General features: G+C 46.6%; 1 protein-coding gene across 3 annotated transcripts in view; it reads right to left on the reverse strand.

Moving 5' to 3' along the window:
* Positions 1-21,504, reverse strand: part of RAD54L (RAD54 like) — a 31,426-nt gene that overhangs the window by 430 nt on the left and 9,492 nt on the right. For 2 of the 3 annotated variants that reach the window (XM_017881734.1, XM_017881735.1), the window contains 14 exons: positions 19,673-19,733; positions 18,315-18,450; positions 17,803-17,872; positions 17,399-17,687; positions 17,042-17,166; positions 11,036-11,186; positions 7,509-7,635; positions 5,787-5,861; positions 5,521-5,651; positions 4,868-4,978; positions 4,592-4,715; positions 4,134-4,212; positions 3,636-3,815; positions 64-227 (listed from right to left, as the gene is read on the reverse strand). In XM_017881734.1, the coding sequence (XP_017737223.1) occupies positions 64-227; positions 3,636-3,815; positions 4,134-4,212; positions 4,592-4,715; positions 4,868-4,978; positions 5,521-5,651; positions 5,787-5,861; positions 7,509-7,635; positions 11,036-11,186; positions 17,042-17,166; positions 17,399-17,687; positions 17,803-17,872; positions 18,315-18,450; positions 19,673-19,733 (1,823 nt within the window). The remainder of the gene's footprint in view (positions 1-63; positions 228-3,635; positions 3,816-4,133; positions 4,213-4,591; positions 4,716-4,867; positions 4,979-5,520; positions 5,652-5,786; positions 5,862-7,508; positions 7,636-11,035; positions 11,187-17,041; positions 17,167-17,398; positions 17,688-17,802; positions 17,873-18,314; positions 18,451-19,672; positions 19,734-21,504) is intronic. The other variant, XM_017881736.1, reaches the window with a different exon arrangement.

Here is a 21,504-nt window from a genome sequence, read left to right on the forward strand (position 1 = left end):
CTACGGATCCCATCTCCCTGCTGTGTGGGTAGCTTAGAGATAATGGTTAGGGCACTTCCCCACCTGTCATGTGTGTCACTGAGGCTAGCTTCATCCAGGATAAACAGCTCCTTCAACTCGCCCAGAGAGAAGTGGCGCTCTACATCCTGCTCCTCGTCCACCACACAGCTGCTCAGTGCCTTCTTGTGGCTCTGACGCTGGAAGATCTTCTCCTCAATGGTCCCTGCCTGGGGAAGAGCGGGTGTGAAATGTCAAGGGATACAGTGCTTAGCCATCCCCATAAAAAGGGAGTAGGAAAACCAAAGGGGTGAAACACAGCTACCCGAGAAGGGGATATGAATAAAAAGTATGAGTCCCAGAGCATTATCTCTACTCAGCTGAGGCCCATTTTCCCAGTCTGTCTCCTGAGAACATAACATGAATAGTCATGTAGACCCAGGCCATTTTCCGTACTAATGAAGGGTCCCGGAGCCTGGCTAAATCCCTTCAGGGTGAACTGAGGTTTGTCTGCTGCAGCTTCAGATTTCCATACCAAGCCCAACTCTAATTCATTCAATAAATATCATTTGGGTATCTATTCCATTTCAGACCCTGTGCTGACATTAGGATACAAAGAATCATATATATCCCCTATCCTTGAGCTCCTAGAATAGTGAGAAAGACAAACATTTAAAGAGTTGATACAATGACAGAAATCTGTACAGGATAACTGGGAGTCCGTAAGGATGGTAGAGTAGAACAGTATTGAAAACTTGAAACTGTATCCTTAAGCTCAGTCTTGAAAATGAATAGATGGTTTGTAAGAAAAGATACAAAGAAAGGCATTCCCAGCATAGGAACAAAGGAATACTACTGGCCTATTGGAGGACTGTGAGGAGTTCAGGCTAACTAGAGGTTGGTGGGAATGTAGTAAGAGCTGAGACTGGGAAGTCAGCAGAGGCCACATTAAAGAACCTTGGGGACAGGCACGGTGGCTCACGCCTCTAATCCTAGCACTTTGGGAGGCCGAGGCAGGCAGATCACAAGATCAGGAGTTCGAGACCAGCCTAGCCAACATGGTGAAACCCCGTCTCTACTAAAAATACAAAAATTAGCCAGGCCTGGTGGTGGGCACCTGTAATCCCAGCTACTCAGGAGAAGCAAGAGAATCGCTTGAACCCAGGAGGCAGAGGTTGCAGTAAGCCGAGATTATGCCATTGCACTCCAGCCTAGGCAACAAGAGCAAGACTCCCTCTCAAAAAAAAAGAACCTTGGATGCCATGCTGAAGGCCTTAATCTTGTCTTCGAAGGGATGAAAAGTAAAATCAGAATTTTTGGAAAGCTCCTTCTGGAAGCAGTATGTGAACAATGGGTTGGGATAAGACAGAAGTAAACAATTAGGAAGCTGCTGCAATATCCAAGTGACAGATGACCATGACCTCTGGAGGGCTTGGAGAGCAGGGTTAGTTAGATTAAGGAAATTTCAAGAAGGTAAAAATCCGTGAAAACTGGTAGGAATCTGGTTGTTAGGAGAAAAGAATAGTCCACTAAGATTATTCCCAGTTTTGGGTTGGGTGGATAATGGAGCCATTAAGAACAACATTCAGAAAGGGCGCCAGGTGTGGTGGCTCATGCTGTTAATCCCAGCACTTGGGAAGGCCAAGGTGGGAGGATCACTTGAGTCCAGATGTTCGAGACCAGCCTACGCAAAATAGCAGGACCCCTTCTCTACAAAAAATAAAGAAAAAATTTATCCGGGTGTGGTGGCACACACCTGTAGCCCCAGCTACTTCAGGGGGTTGAGGTGGGAGGTTGAAGCTGTAGTGGGCCATGATCGTGCCACTGTCCTCCAGCTTAGGCAACAGAAAGAAACTGTCTCGGCCGGGCATGGTGGCTCAAGCCTGTAATCCCAGCACTTTGGGAGGCCGAGATGGGTGGATCATGAGGTCAGGAGATCGAGACCATCCTGGCTAACACAGTGAAACCCCGTCTCTACTAAAAAAATACAAAAAACTAGCCGGGCGAGGTGGCGGGCGCCTGTAGTCCCAGCTACTCGGGAGGCTGAGGCAGGAGAATGGCGTAAACCCGGGAGGCGGAGCTTGCAGTGAGCTGAGATCTGGCCACTGCACTCCAGCCTGGGCGACAGAGCGAGACTCCGTCTCAAAAAAAAAAAAAAAAAAAAGAAACGGTCTCAAAATCAATCAATTAATCAGAAGGGGAATGAGTTTAGTCATGATACTTCTAAAGTGCTCATTAAAAATCTAAGTGGAAATGTAGATTCAGTGACAGAAATAGGGGTTTACAGCTCAGGTAAGAGATCTGGGCTAAAATTTTATAGTTAGAGATTTGTCAGTACAATGACTATATGTAATCAGGTAGAAGAACCACAGTGGAGTTTCCAAAAATGAAAAAAAAAATTTTTTTTTTTTTTTTTAAGACAGGATCCTGTTCTGTCACCCAGGATAGAGTGGCACAATCCTAGCTCACTATAGCCTCAAACTCCTGGCCTCAAGTGATCCTCCTGCACCCAGCCTAGAAGAGCATTTTTAAAGGGATTATTAGTTACAGTGTGAGATACACAAAGAGGAAAAATCAATAGTCTCCTGTTTTGGCAATTAGGAAGTCAGTAGTATATTTGAAGGTAGGTTCAGTGGTATAAGGAGTCTGATGAGTGAGTAGAAAGAAGATGAGTTAGGCAGGAAATTTGAGAGAAATGGTAGATGCTTGAAATGGTTGAAGGAAATGAGATATGGCCCACCTCAAAAAGAGAACATGAATTTGTGGTAGTACCAACCTGTAAATGCAATGTAGCTGGTGTAGAAGCTGAAAACAGCTCAAATAATCCAACTAGAATGGGTATTGGGAAAAGAGTAGCTGAAAGGATGCACGATGAAGACTGGGCTAAATAAACAAGGAAGTCAAGCCAGATGAGTGGGAGGGTGGCAAGGGGACAGGCTACAGGAACAGTAGGCTGAAGCAGATACAGCAGGTATGTGAAAGCTAGGAGGACAAGAAGTGAGAGTAGAATGACCAATTATTAAGGTTTGGGGTTCTAACAAGTTCCACAGTGTGACCTTAGGAATAGTTAAGATGAAGGGGGATTGAGATGAGGTCAAGGAAACATGAAGGCCAGAGGGCTGGATGACCGCATGGTCCTTGAGGTCAGCCAGTATGATTGCTGGCTTTGGAAAAGAAATGAAGGCTGAGCTAGTGTCCAAAGTCATCAATAAATTAGGAATATAGCAGAGAATAGAGGACTGCAGCAAGGGAGAAAAGAGGGTAGTCAAGTCCAACGACGTAAGCTGCAAGAGAGGAACTATGGGATGGATGGTCTGAAGGTGATAATTGATAACTTGGAGAATGCCAATAGGACAGGGGATGAGAGAAGACTACAAGGCTGGTGACACAGCAGAAATCATGGATGAGGGAAGCAGGTGTCCTGTGAAAAGGATGTACTGAACAAGTATTCAGATGGCACAGTAAGAATGGTTTGAGGGAATGGGGTGGAGAGAAGGGGAGGGAGAACAGAAAAATAAAGGACTCACTTCTGGGCCCATAGCTTGGCTACTGCTAGAGACAGAAAGGCCAAAGAAAGGCGGTCCTGAAGGTCTCGTTCCATAACCCACCCCTACTATGACTACTATCACCATCCTTACAGACAGCAGGCGGTAGATATAGCAAGTCTTCTTTTGACCATCTCGCCAGACCCGGGCCATGGCTTGTTCATCATTGGCTGGGTTCCAGTCAGGGTCAAACATGACCAGCCGGTTAGCCCCAATGAGATTGAGGCCACAGCCCCCAGCTTTGCTGCTCAGCATGAAGACAAAGTCAGGGCTCTGGAAAGAGAAGAAACAGGAGAAAAGGAACCTCTTATAGTCTAAACTGGGATCCTGCTCAGCCCAACCAGCTCCTCTCTCATGCCTCTATACTACTCAGTACCAATTGTGAAAGCCACCAGTTTATCTGCTCACCAGCCAATTTCTCAACGCACAAAGTCAGTTCCCAGCCCAGCCATCACCAACCAGCCAAATCCTACCATATCCACTAGGAGAAGAAAAAAAAAAAAATCAAGGTAACCCCTTATAGCTTCTCCATCAATCCTTAATTCTGATGATACTGCATTGGTGGTGTGGGAACAGGGGATGTGCATTTACCGATGGACTATTGAAGCGTTCTACAACCTTGGCTCGCTTCTTAATGGACATCGTGCCATCCAGGCGGACATATAAGTACCTGAAGGGGGATTTGAGACCCAAGAAAATAGAGCTTCAGTGATTGGGGAAAAAAAATTTTAAATAAAACTTTTAAAAAAGACCCAAGAAAGCAGAGTGAGAGCTACTGAAGGGACTGAAATAACCATGCTTGAGGCCCTAAGCTCCCAAAGGCAGGGGCAGGGAGCTAGAGGCCAAGACTCTGTCCTAAAGGAGTACCTGAAGGACTAGAGGATCTTCTACTTGGAGATAGAGCTGGGGCCATCATAGCAATAAGGGAAGATATCTTCAGGGAAAGCATTTATGTGCCCAGATCTTGGCCCACACCCACAAATCAGAACTAGAGGGGCAGTAGGGGAGGGGTACATCCCCTTTGGCATCCTGGTTAGGCTCTTCCCTACCTTCGGGCCCGGCACAGCTTCTCAAAGAGATCCAAAGTCTGGGTGTAATTTGACACCAGCACTACTTTGTCACTGCTACAGCTTCGGGTCACCGCCAGAATGTAATCCAGGACCAGCATCTTACCTGGGAAGAGCAGCAATCAGCAATCCCCTACTGGCTATCCCAATGGCCCAGGCACTCTTGATATCCTGCCTTGAAACAGGACAGCCCTAGCACAAAGACAATCTCCCACCCTCCTCCTAGAGAAGCCCAAATACTGGTAGGAAAAGGGTCACCTGACAGCTGGGGCTCCAGGGCCTTAGAGCTATAACCAGGAGGGAAGAGGTCCAAGGCACCCACAAAGCCATCCTCTTCTTCCACACACTTATCATGGATTAAAGCTGGATCTGGGAGAAAACAAAACAAAACCCAGCTACTTTGTTTTCTGAACAGTGTTCACTAGAACTCCCTCTAGAAGCCTAGCCCAGAAGGTCTTCCTCAATATCAGACTTGCTTGATCTTCATCCTACCAAATTCCAACAGGATACAGTCGGTGCCATCTGGGACAATGGATGGACAATCTCACTCACTAATGTGTTCTCCCAACAAGAAGGGAGCTATAACAGAGCAGGCAAGGTTTCTTTGTTATTTTTCCTCCTGCCCAACATTGTATATGAGCATGTGTACACGCAAGCACTCACACACACAGTCGACATATCCCAGGTCATCAAGCATGGACTGGACAGAAGATGAGTTCAATTTTCCAAAGCAAAGGGTCTGGTAAACAGAGTTCACAATGCAGGGTTCGTGCCTTGGGTAGGGTTGGAATCACATGTGGCCTCTGAGTATGACTCTGGACAAGTTTTAGTGAGGGTCGCCGGGCCACTACAGGAACCTACCCTCCCTTGCTCACTCTCACAGAGGACACCAGGACACAAGCCCAACTCACGATTACAAAGCTTCTTTAGCGAGGTGATGGAAGAAAGGGAAGACACACTCATCTTGCCCTCATGCAATTCTTCTGCTGGTTTGGCTTGTCTCAGAAACCTCTTGTATAACTCAGTCTGAAGGGGTGTCAGCCTAAAAAAGGCAGCTGGGTCAGTGGAAAAAGCTAGACCACCCTCCTGTCCTCTGAGAACACCTTGAGAGTCCAGCCATGCTTCAGGAGCTAGGCTTTGACCCACTCACTCCAGATCTTTCAGTTGAGTTCAGTACCTACAACAAACGACCTGCTCAATCTTCACAGGCAGATATTTAGAAAGGATATCAGAAGTCCTCCGTATCAGGCATCTAGAGAAAACAGGGTAAAAAGGCAAGAGGCTGGTAAAATTGCCATGCTAACTACGGGAATAAAAGCTACCACCCAAAGAACCAAGACTAGCCCTCTTTTACAGTATCAAATGTCAGAGACTGGTCAGGTGCAGTAGCTAACGCCTGTAATCCCAGCACTTTGGGAAGCCGAGGTGGTGGATCACCTGAGGTCAGGAGTTCGAGACCAGCCTGGCCAAAATGGAGAAACCCCGTCTCTACTAAAAATACGAAAATTAGCCAAATATGGTGGCAGGCGCCTGTAAACCCAGCTACTCGGGAGGCTGAGGCAGGAGAATTGCTTGAACCCAGGGGGTGGAGGTTGCAGTGAGTCGAGATCACCCCATTGCACTCCAGCTTGGGCAACAAGAGCAAGACTCCGTCTCAAAAAAAAAAAAAAAAGTCAGAGACTCATCAGACCTATGTCAAACACATCTGTATCAGGGTCTCAGTTATGGGAACAGAGACCTTCCAAACATTCTAGCTTAGACAGGCAGCACTTTCTCTTCCCCTTCAATATGTTGCCTAGTCTTCAAGAGAAGACTGAGGCTCCCATTGAGACAGGAGCTCTAACAGGAAAAGCAAGGTGTAAATTACTAAGTCCTTAGGGGAGTTTCTGCTTGCATTTGTCCAAATGCCTGCTGCTACATGGCTAAATGGAATTAAGCATAGACCTCCTGGGAAGACCAGGAAGGACAGGGATCAGGCACCTAAGAAGCAGATCTTAAGAAAACACCAATTCTTCTTCCTGCCATCTAATTTTTTTTTTTTTTCTTTTTTGAGACGGAGTCTTGCTCTGTCACCCAGGCTGGAGTGCAGTGGCGCGTCTCAGCTCACTCCAACCTCCGCCTCCCAGGTTCAAGCGATTCTCCTGCCTCTCCCTCCAGAGTAGCTGGGACTACAGGTGCACCCCACCACACCCGGCTAATTTTTGTATTTCCCCATGTTGGCCAGGCTGGTCTCGAACTCCTTACCTCAAGTGATCCACCTGCCTCGGTTTCCCAAAGTGGTGGGATTATAGGCATGAGCCACCACACCCGGCCTGCCATCTAAAATTGGTAGGGAGAGGTAGCCAGGTAGCCAGGCAGTTGTTGGGAAGGGCAGGAGGACTCTTTAGAATGTAACCTATTAAGTGCATACCACCTCTGGACAAAGGAGTCCAGAATGTGCCTACCCCCTGGGTTATGTAAGTCCCATGAAAAAGTAAGTCCTCTTAGCCTGGGAGCCACAAGCCCCTTTCAGATCTTCTCCTACGTGTCACAGAATGACTATGGGGCCTGGGAAGAGAAGCCTAATGCTTCGGGTCTGAGACAAACTGACAGGAAGCTTCGGAAATACTAGTAATGCTTCAAGGTATACTTTGCTCAAGAAGTCCAGCAGCATCAGAGAAGAGCTTCCTCAGCAGGCTGATAAACAGACCAAAACCAGACCACAGAGCCTAGGCTAGAAAGAAAGCAGGAACTTCGCCTCCAAGACTCCTTTGTTTATTCAGTGGCCGTAGTTAGGACACAGATCCCACTCCCTTCCTAGAATCCCAGCCTTTGAGGGCTCTAGACAGGCAAAGCCCCCAAAGGACTGGCCATGGATGGTTTGGGAGGCAATTCTAATGACTTCGCTTGAGGTCATTACCTATTCACAATACTGGTGAGCTCCCGCAGCCGCTCCTCTCCTAGCTTCCTGTCTGCCTCACTAGCAGCAGCATCTCGACCCTTCAAAATTGGCAATTCAAAATGCTTCTTGAATTCATGGGCAGTCCCTAAAAACAGGAGAGAAGGAAAACAGAAGAATGTGGAAAAGGAATGATTTTCCTACAGCTAGTGATGGCAGACTACCTTCTCACAAAACAGCCTTCCTACCAAGAACAAGGCTAAACAAAATATAGGCCAATTTCTGTTTAACAGATCAGAGAGATATCAAAGCAGTGAAGACTTGAAAGGCCAAATAGTGAGATGATACGTGAAAATCCAAATATATAATTACTTAGAGTAAATGTAAATGGACTGAATAGTCCACTAAAAAGACAAACATGGCCAGAGTGGATTTTTTTTTTTTTTTTTTTCTGAGATGGAGTCTTGCTCTGTCACCCAGTGCAGTGGGTGCGCCACCAGTGCAGTGGCGCAATCTCGGCTCACTGCAACCTCTGCCTCCTGGGTTCAGGCAATTCTCCTGCCTCAGCCTCCCGAGTGGTTGGGATTACAGGCACCCGCCTCCGTGCCTGGCTAATTTTTGTATTTCTAGTAGAGACGGGGTTTCACCATGTTGGTCAGGCTGGTCTTGAACCCCGATCTCGTGATCCGCCCGCCTCAGCCTCCCAAAGTGCTGGGATTACAGGCGTGAGCCACTGTGCCCGGCCAATTTTTTTTTTTTTTTTTTGAGACAGGTTCTCTCCCTGTCGCCCAGGCTGGAATGCAATGGGGCAATCATGGCTCACCACAGCCTCAGCCTCCCAAGTAGCTGGGACTATAGGCGCATGCCACCACACTCAGCTAACTCTTGTATTTTTTTGTAGAGATGGAATTTTGCCATGTTGCCCAGGCTGGTCTTGAACTCCTGGGCTCCAGCTACCCTCCCGCCTTGGCCTCCCAAAGTGCTGGGATTACAGTTGTGAGCCGTTGCACCTGGCCACATTGAGAGAAATTAAAGATGACCTAAATAAGTTGAGAGACAGAGCATATTAATATATTGGAAGGTTCCTTATATAAAAATGAAAGATGTTTCAGAATTTATCTATGTTTCAATATAGCCCAATTAAAATCCAGTTAGAGTTATTTTGTTGGGTATGGCAGGCAGTAGGGGTATAAATTGACAAGTTGATTCTGAAATTTACATGGGAATGCAAGGGGCCAAGAATATCTAGGACAATGTTAAGGCGTAAGAATATAATTGGAGGCTGAGCAGATTGTTTGAGCTCAAGAGTTCAAGACCAGGCTGGACAACATGGCAAAACCCCACCTCTACCCAAAATACAAAAATTAGCCAGGCATGATAGTGTGTGCCTGTTGTCCCAGCTACTCAGGAGGCTGAGGCGGGCGGATCACTAGAGCCTGGAAGTTAAGGCTGCAGTGAGCCATGATCTCACCACTGCATTCCAGCCTGGGTGACAAAGCAAGACCCCATGTCAAAATTTAATAAAAAAAAGAAGACTATAGATAGAATATTCACACTAATGAATATCAAGACTCATTAGGCCACAGTAAATAAAGCAGGGAAGTACTGGCACAAGGAGACAAACAGACCAGAGGAACAGAATAGAGTCCATAAATGGAGCAACACATATATGAACATTTGATTTATGAAGAAGGTAGCCCTGCAAAGCAATGGGGGAAAGAATGGTCTTTTCAATGTATGATGCAGGGTGAACCAGATATCCAAACAGAAAAAGTTGGAAGCCAGGCATAGGGGCTCATGCCTGTAATTCCAGCAGTTTGAGAGGCTGACGTAAGAGAATCATTTGAACCCAGGAATTCAAGACCAGCCTGAGCAACATAGTGAGACCCCATCTGTATAAAAAATTTTAAAGTTAGCCAATGGTGGTGGCATGTGCCTATAGTCCCAGCTACTCAGGAAGCTGAGGTGGGAGGATTGCTTGAGCCCAGGAAGTTGTGGGTGCAGTGAGCTATGATTGCAACACTGTACTCCAGCCTGGGCAACAGAGACTCTGTCTCAACAAACAAAACCAAACCAGTAGAATAAATTCTAGTGTATTCATAACATGGAATAGTATGCAATTATGAAAATGAACGAACCACTGCTACACATAATGTGGATAAACTTTATAAACATAATGTTGAACAAAAGAAACCAGATATAAAGGAATACATACTATATGATTTCATTTATATAAATTCAAAAATAGGCAAAACCAACCTATAGTGTCAAGAAGGAGTTTACTGCTGGGGTGAAAGGAGAGGACAGTGATTAGAAAAGGGGCTGCCGAGTGAGTGTAATTAATCTGATGGTGGTTACACAAATGTGTTCACTTGGTCATAATCTTGCCACTCAGCAGGTTCTCTGCTTACTCTTTTTTTTTTTTTTTTTTTGAGACGGAGTCTTGCTCTGTTGCCCGGGCTGGAGTGCAGTGGCAGGATCTCAGCTCACTGCAAGCTCCGCCTCCCGGGTTCACGCCATTCTCCTGCCTCAGCCTCCGGAGTAGCTGGGACTACAGGCGCCCGCCACCTCGCCTGGCTAGTTTTTTGTATTTTAGTAGAGACGGGGTTTCACCGTGTTAGCCAGGATGGTCTCGATCTCCTGACCTCGTGATCCGCCCGTCTCGGCCTCCCAAAGTGCTGGGATTACAGGCTTGAGCCACCGCGCCCGGCCTTCTGCTTACTCTTGAGCACTGGCAAGTTGGGGTGGTACTAACACACCATTTCACAAATATATATGTGGTTGCCAGGGATTAGGGGAGGGAGGAATAAGGAGTTATTATTATTATTATTATTTTAGAGACAGGGCCTTGCTCTGTTTCCCAAGCTAGAGTACAGTGGCATGATCACAGCCTCCTGAGTAGCTAGGACCAGCAGCACACACCACCACACCCAGCTAATTTTCTTATTTTGTAAAGACGAGATCTCACTATGTTGCCCAGGCTGGTCGTGAACTGGCCTCAAGTGATCTTCCCACCCCAGCCTCTCAAAGCACTGGGAGGGAAGGGGAAAGGAGTCATCGGGTAGATTTTCAGTTTAGTAAATAGAAAAAAAAAAAAATCTGAAGATGGATGATGGTGATGGTTGCACAACATGAATGTACTTAATACCACTGAATTGTTACACTTAAAAATGGTTAAAATGATTTTTAAAAAACACACATCTGCCCAACACAGAGCTTGCTCTGAGGCCAAAGTTCTTATAAGGGAGCTAGGATGTGAGAAGCAAAAATAATAATTCCACCCTCAGCTCGTCATAACATCACACCCTGTATAGCCCCTGCCACCTCTGCAATGGAAAAATGGCCGACATGGGCTTTGCTGAATTGCTCAGCAGATTCAAGGCCTCCCAATGGCTTTGCTACTCCCTGACAAGAGAAGCCTTCCTACAAGAGTGCCTAGTGACCCACATATAACTAGCATTCTCTTCTTTCTCTCCTCAGCTGGAGTTATACTCCCAAAGACTAGGCAGGGCTCCTCCCTGACGTGGCAAACAAGGCTAGATTCTTACCTAGGATGCCGGAATTAACAAAATGTACCAAGCTGAAATACTCAAGCAGATCGTTCTGGATGGGAGTTCCGGAGATGAGCACCCGCCGGCTGGTATTCAAGCTGTCCAGGGCTTGGTAAGTCTGATTCTCAGAGTTCTTGAGCCTGTGTCCCTACAAAAGAATCCTTATTCAGAGTGCAACGTGGCATTCCCTATACGGTAGCAAAGTCTTGGACAGACAGGAAAAGAGCACTCAAAAACATTCCGGGCCAGGTGCGGAGGCTCACACCTGTAATCCCAGCACTTTGGGAGGCCGAGGCGGGCGGATCACTTGAGCCCAGGAATTCCAGACCAGCCTGGCCAACATGGTGAAACCCCATCTCTACAAAACATACAAAAATTAGCTGGACATTAGCAGCTTACACCCATAGCCCCAGCTACTTGGGAGGCTGAGGTGGGAGGATCGCTTGAGTCCGGGAGGTCGAAGCTTCAGTGAGCCATGAGTGCACTACAACCTGGGTGACATAGTGAGGAACTGTCTCAACAAAAAACAAAAACATTACAGGTTCTAAGGCCTTGGAAACTAGGCAGGGGGCAGCATGAGAGAGGGTTTACCCACTTGACTATGCAGAATGTTAGGCTCAAAAGACAGACCTCTCGTTTCCAGACCAGTGCTATACCCATAAAGCAAAGATTCCCTCTGTTCCTTTCCATCCCTTTCCCTGCCCCACCTCCAGAGCCTTGGCAGCCTACCTATACTCTTCAGAGATCATGTGGCCATATGACAAACCCATGCTTTCAGGGAGTCCTCCCTCCATATCAGCCTACCCAACTCAGAACCTTCTGAGCCAGACGCCTTCTGTATTAGACTCCAGGCCTTGTCTGGGCCATCAGTGTTAAAGGGACTTGGCCCAGGCTCCATGTCCCACCAGAATCCACACAGCTAGTAGAGCCACAGAGCTTCCCTCTGCTTCCCTTTACATCTCTTCCCCAATCCCTATTCTCCCTGTCCTGTCCTCCCATTCTCTCCACACCTCTACTACTTCTTTTAAGCCTTTTTCAAGAAAATCATAAAGGACCACATTCCCTCTTTCTCCAAGAGCTACATGGGCAAGATCAGGCCTGTACCTTTTCTATATCCAGCACCACACTGGGTAAGGCGCACAAAACTCAACCACTCAACCAAGAATCAGCAATCAGTCTTGCTCCCTTGAGTCAGGCTTTGACAACGCAATTAAACACAGACCCTTCACTGACTCTCCCATCTATAGCATCAAGTCCAAGCTCTTTAAGCTCAGTAGCTTAGCATTCAAAGCCCTTCTCAATGAGACCCCAGTGAACTTCTGACACTCTCCAAGCTTGTCACAGTCCAGGAAGCCTGACCTCCTCATCACTCCTAATGCTGGATTTCCTTATGTCTCTTTGCCCATGCCACCTCTCTGCCTAGAGCTCTTTTCCACAGGCAAGTTCCTCAGATGTCACCCCCTATGCAAAGCCTTCCTCAGTGACTCCAGGCTGCTTGTCTCTCTCACCTCTGTGCTCCTGTGGCACTATGTACATAATGGCTGCTACTATTTAGTGAACCCGTTTAATGTGGTAGGCATGGTACTAACTAAACAATTTACCTGTATTCTGTTCTGTAATCCACACGAATGGAAATTGTATTATCCATTTTAGAGATAAAGAAACTAAGATTTAGAGAGGTAAACATTATCCAAAATCATGCCAGTAGAAAGTAGCAGAGCTGGGATTTGAACTCAGGATCTGTATGACTCTGAGTCTGGACACTGTACCATTCTGCCCTCATCCATAATATATGTACTAGAGTGCTAATCACTCTCCTGTACTTTATCTTCTCAACTAGGCAGAGACCAGGATTTCTTAAGGCAGAGACTATGTCAGATTCACCTGTGTAATTTCAGTGTATAGGACAAAGCTCAATGAATGTTAGTTGAAGGAAAGAATGAAATAATGACCAATGTTGCTATTAAAGATTAAATAAACCAACGGGGCATGGTGGCTCATGCCTGTAATCCTAGCACTTTGGGAGGCGGAGGCAGGTGGATCACCTGAGGTCAGGAGTTCGAGTTCAACCTGGCCAACATGGTGAAACCCTGTCTCTACTAAAAATACAAAAATTAGCTGGGTGTGGTGGCATGTGCCTGCCTCCCCAATTTAAGCAATTCTTGCGCCTCAGCTTCCTGAGTAGCTTGTATTACAGGCATGTGCCACTATGCCGGGCTAACTTTTGTATTTTTAACTTTGAACTGAAGAGGGAAATGAGACTTGAAAGTCAGAGGAAATCACCCAACAGGTCCAGGGGAAATGAGCACCACCAATTAGATCTTCTAAACTGAAGCTCCCTGAGGGACAGCACTGTGAGATCTCCAGGGCCTGACACATAAAAGGCACTTAATAAATGACCCAGCAAATGAAATGGGCTACCACACTATCCTGTCTCTGCAAAAGAGAAAGCCAACCCCAGTTCCCTATTGGATCAGTCACTAAGGATCCACATGGGTCTTGATGAGGAGCACAGGGACAACCCTTCCATACCCAAGGCAAGCTTCTTTCTGCACCAAGCATCCAAGGCAGAGGGCGATAGGAAAAAGAGCCATGACTTGGAATCTCACACCTGCATTCACATTCCAGCTTACTATGTACTCGCTGGGTAAACCTGGGCAAGTCACCACGCACTTCCCTGAGTTTGTCTCCTAATCTTTAAGACTGAGATGATGATGAGGTCAATCCCTCTGCTATACACTTGTGCAAAGTGCTCCCATATATCCTCTCTCTTGATCTGGATCATATCCCTTTCAAGTAGCCCCTGTGTCACCCACTCTACAGAGGAAGAAACAATCTCAGAGCAGTCTCATCTGTGGAAAGTCACGCTTGTAAGTGGCAAAGCCAGAGCTGATTCCATGTCTTTTGATTGAGGATCAAAGATTTTGTACATAGAAGTTATTATGAAAAACTGTGTTCCAGAGAAACGCGTTAGCTGGGAGGAAGACGCTGTGGGAGCTGAGAACGTGAAAGCCTGAAATGGCACCTTTCCTTTCCAGGGTCTGAACAGGACAAACCCTCTCCCCTCCTGGAGTAAGATGATTATCTTTTCAGGACTTTCGGTTTCTTAGATCCCTGACAGTTGACAAAATAAAAGGTAAACAAGTAGAAAGGTAAACAGCCAAGGGGCTGCAGTGTGATAAGAGGCAGTGTCATCCCTTGTGCCCTGCACAGAGTCAGCTCATAAAACAGGACAGAGTGGGGAAGAAAAAAACACTGAGAAGAAAAAGGCTGGGCACAGTGGCTCAAACTTGTAATCCCAGCACTTTGGAAAGCCGAGGTCACAGATTACTTGGGGCCAGGAGTTCAACGCCAGCCTGGCCAACATGGTGAAACCCCATCTCTACTAAAAATACAAAAAGTAGCTAGAGTGGTGGCGCATGCCTGTAATATCAGCTACTCAGGTGGCTGAGGCAGGATAATCACTTAAACCTGGGAGGTGGAGGTTGTGGTGAGCCAAGATCACATCACTGCACCCTATCTGGGCAACAGAACAAAGATCCTTGTCTCAAAAAAAAAAAGGTAGAAAAAAATTTAGATGCTCCCTAATCCTCAAAGGCTCAACAGCTACAGCCTGCCTTCCTCTCCCACAATGCTTTGGACCCGGCTCCTGGCATAGTCCCCCTCCACAGTGATGAAGCAGATGCCAGGGCCATGAACCACAGGGCAGTAACATGCGTACCTCACCTCAACCTGGTAACTTCCCTACTCCTACCAGGAAGTTGGGAGTCTGAAGACCAGCCAGACAATGACTGACCAGAAAATAGCTCACAACTAGAAAGCATGGTACCCAAAAGCAAGCTTTTTCCCTCTGTCCCCTCTCTGAAGTTCCTCAGACAACTGGCCTATCTACAGTACCCAGAGCTGAGCCTAGCCTGCCAACTGGTTGATAGATAGGGCCACGTCTTTCAGCCACCTCTCCACTAGAACCTCAGGGGTATACAAAGGAGCTCAACTCTCCCTAGAAGTTGCAAACAATGGCTATAGACTCAGGGTCGCCAAGTCCACTGGGAAGTCCTGAAAAATTCTCTATAGTCGGAAGCTCCCAGTCACCCTCACTGCTTCCTAAGTACTAGCCTCTCTACTGCCATTCACACATACTGGAAAAGGCTGGAAAGTACATACTGGAAAGTACATACTGGAAAGTAACTACAGCCATATTCCCTTAATCCCAGAGAGAAGGAACAAGGAGTCAATACAAACTACTACTACAAGGTGTATGGACTTTCTTATCTCTGCTTTTGTCCTTGCAAGTACCCCCCGCCTGGAATAACCACCAGAGCTTACATTTGCCAAGGTCTTATGACATACCAGGCACTGCAATAAGAGCTTTTTCTTAATAATATCATTTAATCCTCACAATAATCCTATGAGGCAGATATTATCACCCCATTTTACTGATGTAGAAACAGAGGTTCAACCAGTAAAGTAACTTGTTGAAGGTCACACTGCTAGTAAGTGGCAGAGTCAGGATATGAATAAAGGTCTCTAATTCTAGAACCTGTTCCCTGTGGAAGGAAAATGACATCTCAGGACCCCAAACTATGCCAAAGGGAAAAGTTAAGCTTGGGAACTAGTCATGCAAAAAACTGTCTTTCCTTTTGTTCCTAAACAGATAGCAGTAGACAGAAGGCCATGCCTCTCCCCAGGTGGCCTCCCTCACCCTGACAATGTAAATAAACAGCTCATCTTTACAGGTAGGAGACAAAGACAAGACTAGAAATCCTCCCTCCCAGACAAATGTGTATTTGACTTCTTCCTCTACTCTTTATTTACTTAACTCTATGTAAAATGCAGATTTATTGAGCTGAATGCATAACTGAAGGCTCCTCTTTCCCTCCAGCCTGCTCTTGCCCCTTTATGTTTGTGTGTGGTTTTTTTTTTGAGAAAGGGTCATGTGTGTCTGTGTATATGCGTGTTTTTTGTTTTATTTAATTTGTTTTTTTGAGACGGAGTCTTGCTCTGTCACCCAGGCTAGAGTGCAGTGGCATGATCTAGGCTCACTGCAACCTCCGCCTCCTGGGTTCAAGAGATTCTTCTGCCTCAGCCTCCCGAGTAGCTGTGATTACAGGTGCCTGCCACTGTGCCCAGCTAATTTTTGTATTTTTAGTAGAGACGGGGTTTCACCATCTTGGCCAGGCTGGTCTCAAACTCCTGACCTCATGATCCACCCGCCTCAGCCTCCCAAAGTGCTGATAACAGGCATGAGCCACCGCGCCTGGCCATATGTGTGTTTTGAGACAGGGTTTCACACCCCATCATCCAGGCTGGAGTGCAGTGGCACAATCTCAGCTCACTTCCCGGGCTCAGCTGATTCTCCCACCTCAGCCTCCCGAGTAGCTGGGACTACAGGTGCACCACCACACCTGACTAATATTTTCATCTTTTTTAGGTAGAGGTGGGGTTTCACCATGTTGCCCAGGCTGGTCCCAAACTTCTGGGTTCAAGTGATCCACTCACCTCAGCCTCCCAAAGTGCTGGGATTACAGACGTGAATCATCGTGCCCAGCCCCCCTTTAAATATTGAAGTCCTCAAAAATCTCTTTGGAAAAAGCACAGGCTACAGATCCTACTGTAGCTTGTGTCTCTTTTTCCCCAGAGCATCCTCAACCTTGGCAAAATAAATCTCTAAGTTGAGACTTTTCTCACTTTCTGGTTTATATCCTCTAAACACTGCCACCCACCCTTCAAGGTCCTTCTTTAGTCCAGGGATACTATCTGGAGACAACAAAGCCAATCAGTCCCCAGCATCTCACTCTCCTCGGAGTTCTAAGCATTGTTTCAGCCCTCTTTTGGCAGACAGTATCTTGTATTTTGGTATCACAGGCTCTCCCTATCACTTGTCTCCAAGGCAGCATCCTGTCTTCAGCATTCCCCAGTGACTAGCACAGCCCTTGGAAGGCAATACTCAGTGAAGAGATTTTGACAGATTTTCTACCACCCAGACTGCTGAGAGTCAAGTACCTCGTCACATATGACCAGACCAACACTTCCTTTCTGGAGGACTCCAACATGAAGGCGGAAGGTCTCATAGGAAATGATGAGGATGGGAGAAGGCACTCTGCCTCCACGCTGGTTCATGAATCCTTCTACAACAGAAAAGGTGTCAAGGGAACAATTCAGAATCTTTAAAAAAAAAAACAACTCGACAGTTTTTTAATTTAGCCTGGAAACAACTGGCTCCACTTCAACTATTTTCAATGGAAATTCTCTTTTCTGCTACCCCTGCATTGCCCTCCCCCCTGGCCATAAGTGAGCATACACACAAGAAAGCAGCAGGCTATGCAGGAGAGTGCAGCCATCTTTGTTAAGGCTCCATACCCAGTTTTTGGTCTATTTCATCCTTAGATCCTCCATCGATGGCCAGAGGTTGGATCCTCCCTCCAAGCCATTTCCCAACCTCATTATACCAGTTCTTCACCAGGCTGGAAGGCGACACCACCACTGCCTTGTCAATTTCTGGCTTGCACTCTGGACTCTGACGCAAAAGTGTCCACATCAATGTGATGCACTGCAGCGTCTTTCCCAGGCCCATCTCATCAGCCATGATACAGCCATGGCTGCCAGGGATGCGCCGACTGGTGACACACTCCCACAGGAATTTCACTCCCTAGAGAATAACAGCCTTCAGTCCACTTTGGCACCTACGCTGCTGCTGTCCCAGGGATGGTAGTCTCCCAGGCTCAGCCCCTAGCCCACACCTCATTCCCCTCACCCTCATTTACCTCTCTCTGATGAGGCCGCAAAACCTTACTGAGAATAGGGTCAACAACCACATGGACAGGGAGTTTCTCCCTGAGAAAACACAGCAAATAAAACAATGTGCTCAGACATGGGCAAGGGAGCACCCTCAGGAAGCTGTGTCCTGCTGATCCAGAGGCAACAGAGGCAGCTGCCTAAGAGAAGACCTTCTTGGCTGATAAGTCATAAAACCATAGCAAATTCCTACTTTAGGAGTTAGAAAGTTAGCTCAGAGAGGAATGGGTTCCCTATGTCATCACCTCAATCACTCCTCCTCCTGAGTGAGCATCCTGGGAAGGCAGGAGGGGATGAGGAATGCCCACTCACTGGACATGACCACAGGCTCTTCCCCAGGCAGTCTCCTTCCCCAATCATCTACTCTCTGAAAACACATGTCAATCCTAAAGAGAAATCACACCAAAATACCTTCTACCCTCCCAAGTATGCATGCATGTACAGAGGACCAGAACTGCTTACGAAATACCAGTGCACATACTTGTCAAGCTTCAGCTGGTCATGGGCGCTCAGCGGGGGAGGCTCATACAGAACCAAGGCATCTTTTTCCAGGGGGTCATGGAGGGCCCGGCGGACCCCAGCCCTTTTCAGGCCCAATGCCCGAGAGCCCAGAGGACCTACAAACCAATAATCATTCCATCACCTGAACCTATGTTTAGGAGCTCCAGCAAGCCCAGCTCAAATACTTGTCTTTCACATAACATTTCTTGAGCTCCCATATGACCCTCTCTCTCTGAGAATGCCTCCAAACTCAGTTTGAGCATCTCTACATGACCATTATCCCATTCTGCTTTTTTCAGAGATGGAGTCTCACTCTATTGCCCAGGCTAGAGTGCAATGGCACAATCTTGGCTCACTGCCACCTCTGCCTCCTGGGTTCAAGCAATTCTCCTGCCTTAGCCTCCCAAGAAGCTGGGATTATAGGCGCCCGTCACCACATCTGGCTAATTTTTGTATTTTTTTAGTAGAGACAGGGTTTCACCATGTTGTCCGGGCTGGTCTTGAACTCCTGACCTCAGGTGATCTGCCCACCTTGGCCTCCCAAAGTGCTGGTATTACAGGCGTGAGGCACCACACCCAGTCCCCAGAATTATTTTGCTTTGAATCAGAGCTTTTCCTGTTTTATTTCTCCCATTCCATTACAAACTTCTGAGGTGCCAGGACTGGTTCATTTCAACTCAACACAATCCTGGGAAGGCCTGAAATTCTAAATGGGGCTTTCATAGAGCTTTCTGAGAGCTCCTGAGAGCTGGCCACAGCCAAGCATAGTGTCTCAAGCCTGTAGTCCCAACACTTTTTGAGAGGTCGAGGTGGGAGGATCGCTTGAGCCCAGGAGTTCGAGATCAGCCTGGTCAACATAGTGAAATCTTATCTCTATTAAATTTTTTAAAAAGAAAAAAAAAAGAGAGAGAGAGAGAGAAAGCTGGCCTCCCTACTCCTCCAAGCCCCAGTTTTAGCATCATGCTGTACCCTATATGAGACAGGGAAAAAACCTTACAGAATTTAGGCCTCCCACACAGTCAGCCTCATAAAAGAGATGCTACTGAATGCACTTGGATTGAATGAAGCCCAGGTCCATCAGCCATCTTGGCCCACCAGGAACTTTCTAAGCAGTGGGACACCTCTACCAAGAAGATGAGGGGCAGTTAGTCTTGGCAGCCCTTACTGAGGCTAACACAGTTTTCATGCAGGCCTCAGGAGGGTCACCCCAAACACAGCCACCACTGGACTGGCACCTTCAATTCCCAGCTAAGCTTGTATTTACAAAAGCAGATTTTTAATTTATTCAGGCACACATACATAGGACTGATTTCAAAAACAGAAAAACCTCCATTTTACCTTGATAATTTGGAATGGGGACTTTGAAAGGCTTTGACAAAATGCTTCGAATAAATGCTTCCTAAAAAGAAAGGAGAAAGAGGGATTCAGGACTGATTGGAGATGTTATGAGACAATATCATGATATGCTTCACATTAGGTTGGTACAACAGCGTCCATCTTCGAGGCTTTATGTAAGGTTCTACAAGTATCCAGGGATAGCAGAAGGGCCCAGCCTCAGTCAACCATGAGGCTTAGAACCCATGAAACCATTCACTCATTAAAGATGCCAGTGAGCATCCCTAGCTCTTCCCTAGGGTATAGCACCTTGGAAAGCAACTACCACAAACTTAGCCAACCCGAGTAATAACAGAGAAGTCCAATGTCTGCGTTTAACCACTGTCATATAGGGCTACACCTTCCCAAGCATACCTCACATACCTCACAATTTTTTTTTTGGCCACATCAGTTCTGCCTAATATATCTAATACTCACATCAGCCTCCTTGGGAACTAAACAGCTCATCAAAAAGTAGTGATAGTAAGAGATATGGGAGCCATAGTATTAATAAAATAATATTACCACCACCAGACCGAGCATGGTGGCTCACACCTGTAATCTTAACACTTTGGGAGGCCAAGGCAGGAGGATCACTTAGGTCTGAGAGTTCGAGACCAGCCTGGGCAATATAGCAAGACCCCATCTCTATTTTTAAAATATATATTTAAAATATAAATAAAATAATGATGGCTACCAATGTATGCTAGACACAGAGCTAAGCCTCTTGCATTCATGTTACCATTTAATCCCAACAGCTGTATGAGGTCCATATATTACTGGTGTTCCCATTTTACAGATGAGCAAACTGAAGCTCAGGGTGATTAAGTCACTTTCTCAAATCAGAAAGCCATTATAAACGCAGGACTTTCCCAGTTCTAGGGTCCTTACTTGTACTCAGTAGGCAATATGGCCTCTCACCCAGTCTGTTTGAGTACAGCCATACACATCAGCCCAGACCCGGCAGTTTCCTGCCATGTAAAGCACAAGAGAAGGAACATGAGAAAGGGACATGAGAGAGAAGCTAAGCCCAACACTAAGAAAAAGCAAGTGGGACAAGGGTGACAGCAGGTAGACATGTGGGTCCTAGAGAGGTAGCACTGGTGACTCCTCTACCTAAGGGCAAGAAGCCTCTCTACAAGCACTTCTGCCTTGAACCAGCATTATTCCATGGGCTATGGGGCTGGGGCAGGAGTAGAGAAGGCAGAAAAATTAACACTGAACTAACTCTGACAGCTCCCATGGAAGTTCTGGTCCACACACACCTGAGCCCTTTGCGGAACTGTGATACCCTATGAACCTCAACAAAACCAGAGCTGGAACCCAAGAGATCAAAGAGAAATAAAGAGCAGAGACCCTGAAGGCAGTTTTAATGGGAATATATTAGTGGAAAAAGCAGTAATGAAAAAATATCCCTTCTAGCAAAAAACATAGTCTAGTAGGAAAAAAAAGCAAGCCTGCCCTGATATTTTTACCTTTGTTTTCTGACTCATTTCTTCACACATCATAAATGTCTAGAAACTCAAATGTACTTTATTTGTTTTTTGGGTTTTTTTTTTTTTTTGGAGACGGAGTCTCGCTCTGTCGCCCAGCTGGAGTGCAATGGCGCAATCTCAGCTCACTGCAACCTCTGCCTCCCAGGTTCAAGCAATGCTCCTGCCTCAGCCTCCCAAGTAGCTGGGACTACAGGCGCACGCCACCACACCTCACTAATTTTGGTATTTTTAGTAGAGACAGGGTTTCACCATGTTGGCCAGGCTGGTCTTGAACTCCTGACCTCAAGTGATCCGTCCACC

This window comes from Rhinopithecus bieti, unplaced genomic scaffold, assembly GCF_001698545.2.
Source record: "Rhinopithecus bieti isolate Rb0 unplaced genomic scaffold, ASM169854v2 scaffold_12155, whole genome shotgun sequence".
Classification (NCBI taxonomy): Eukaryota; Metazoa; Chordata; class Mammalia; order Primates; family Cercopithecidae; genus Rhinopithecus; species Rhinopithecus bieti.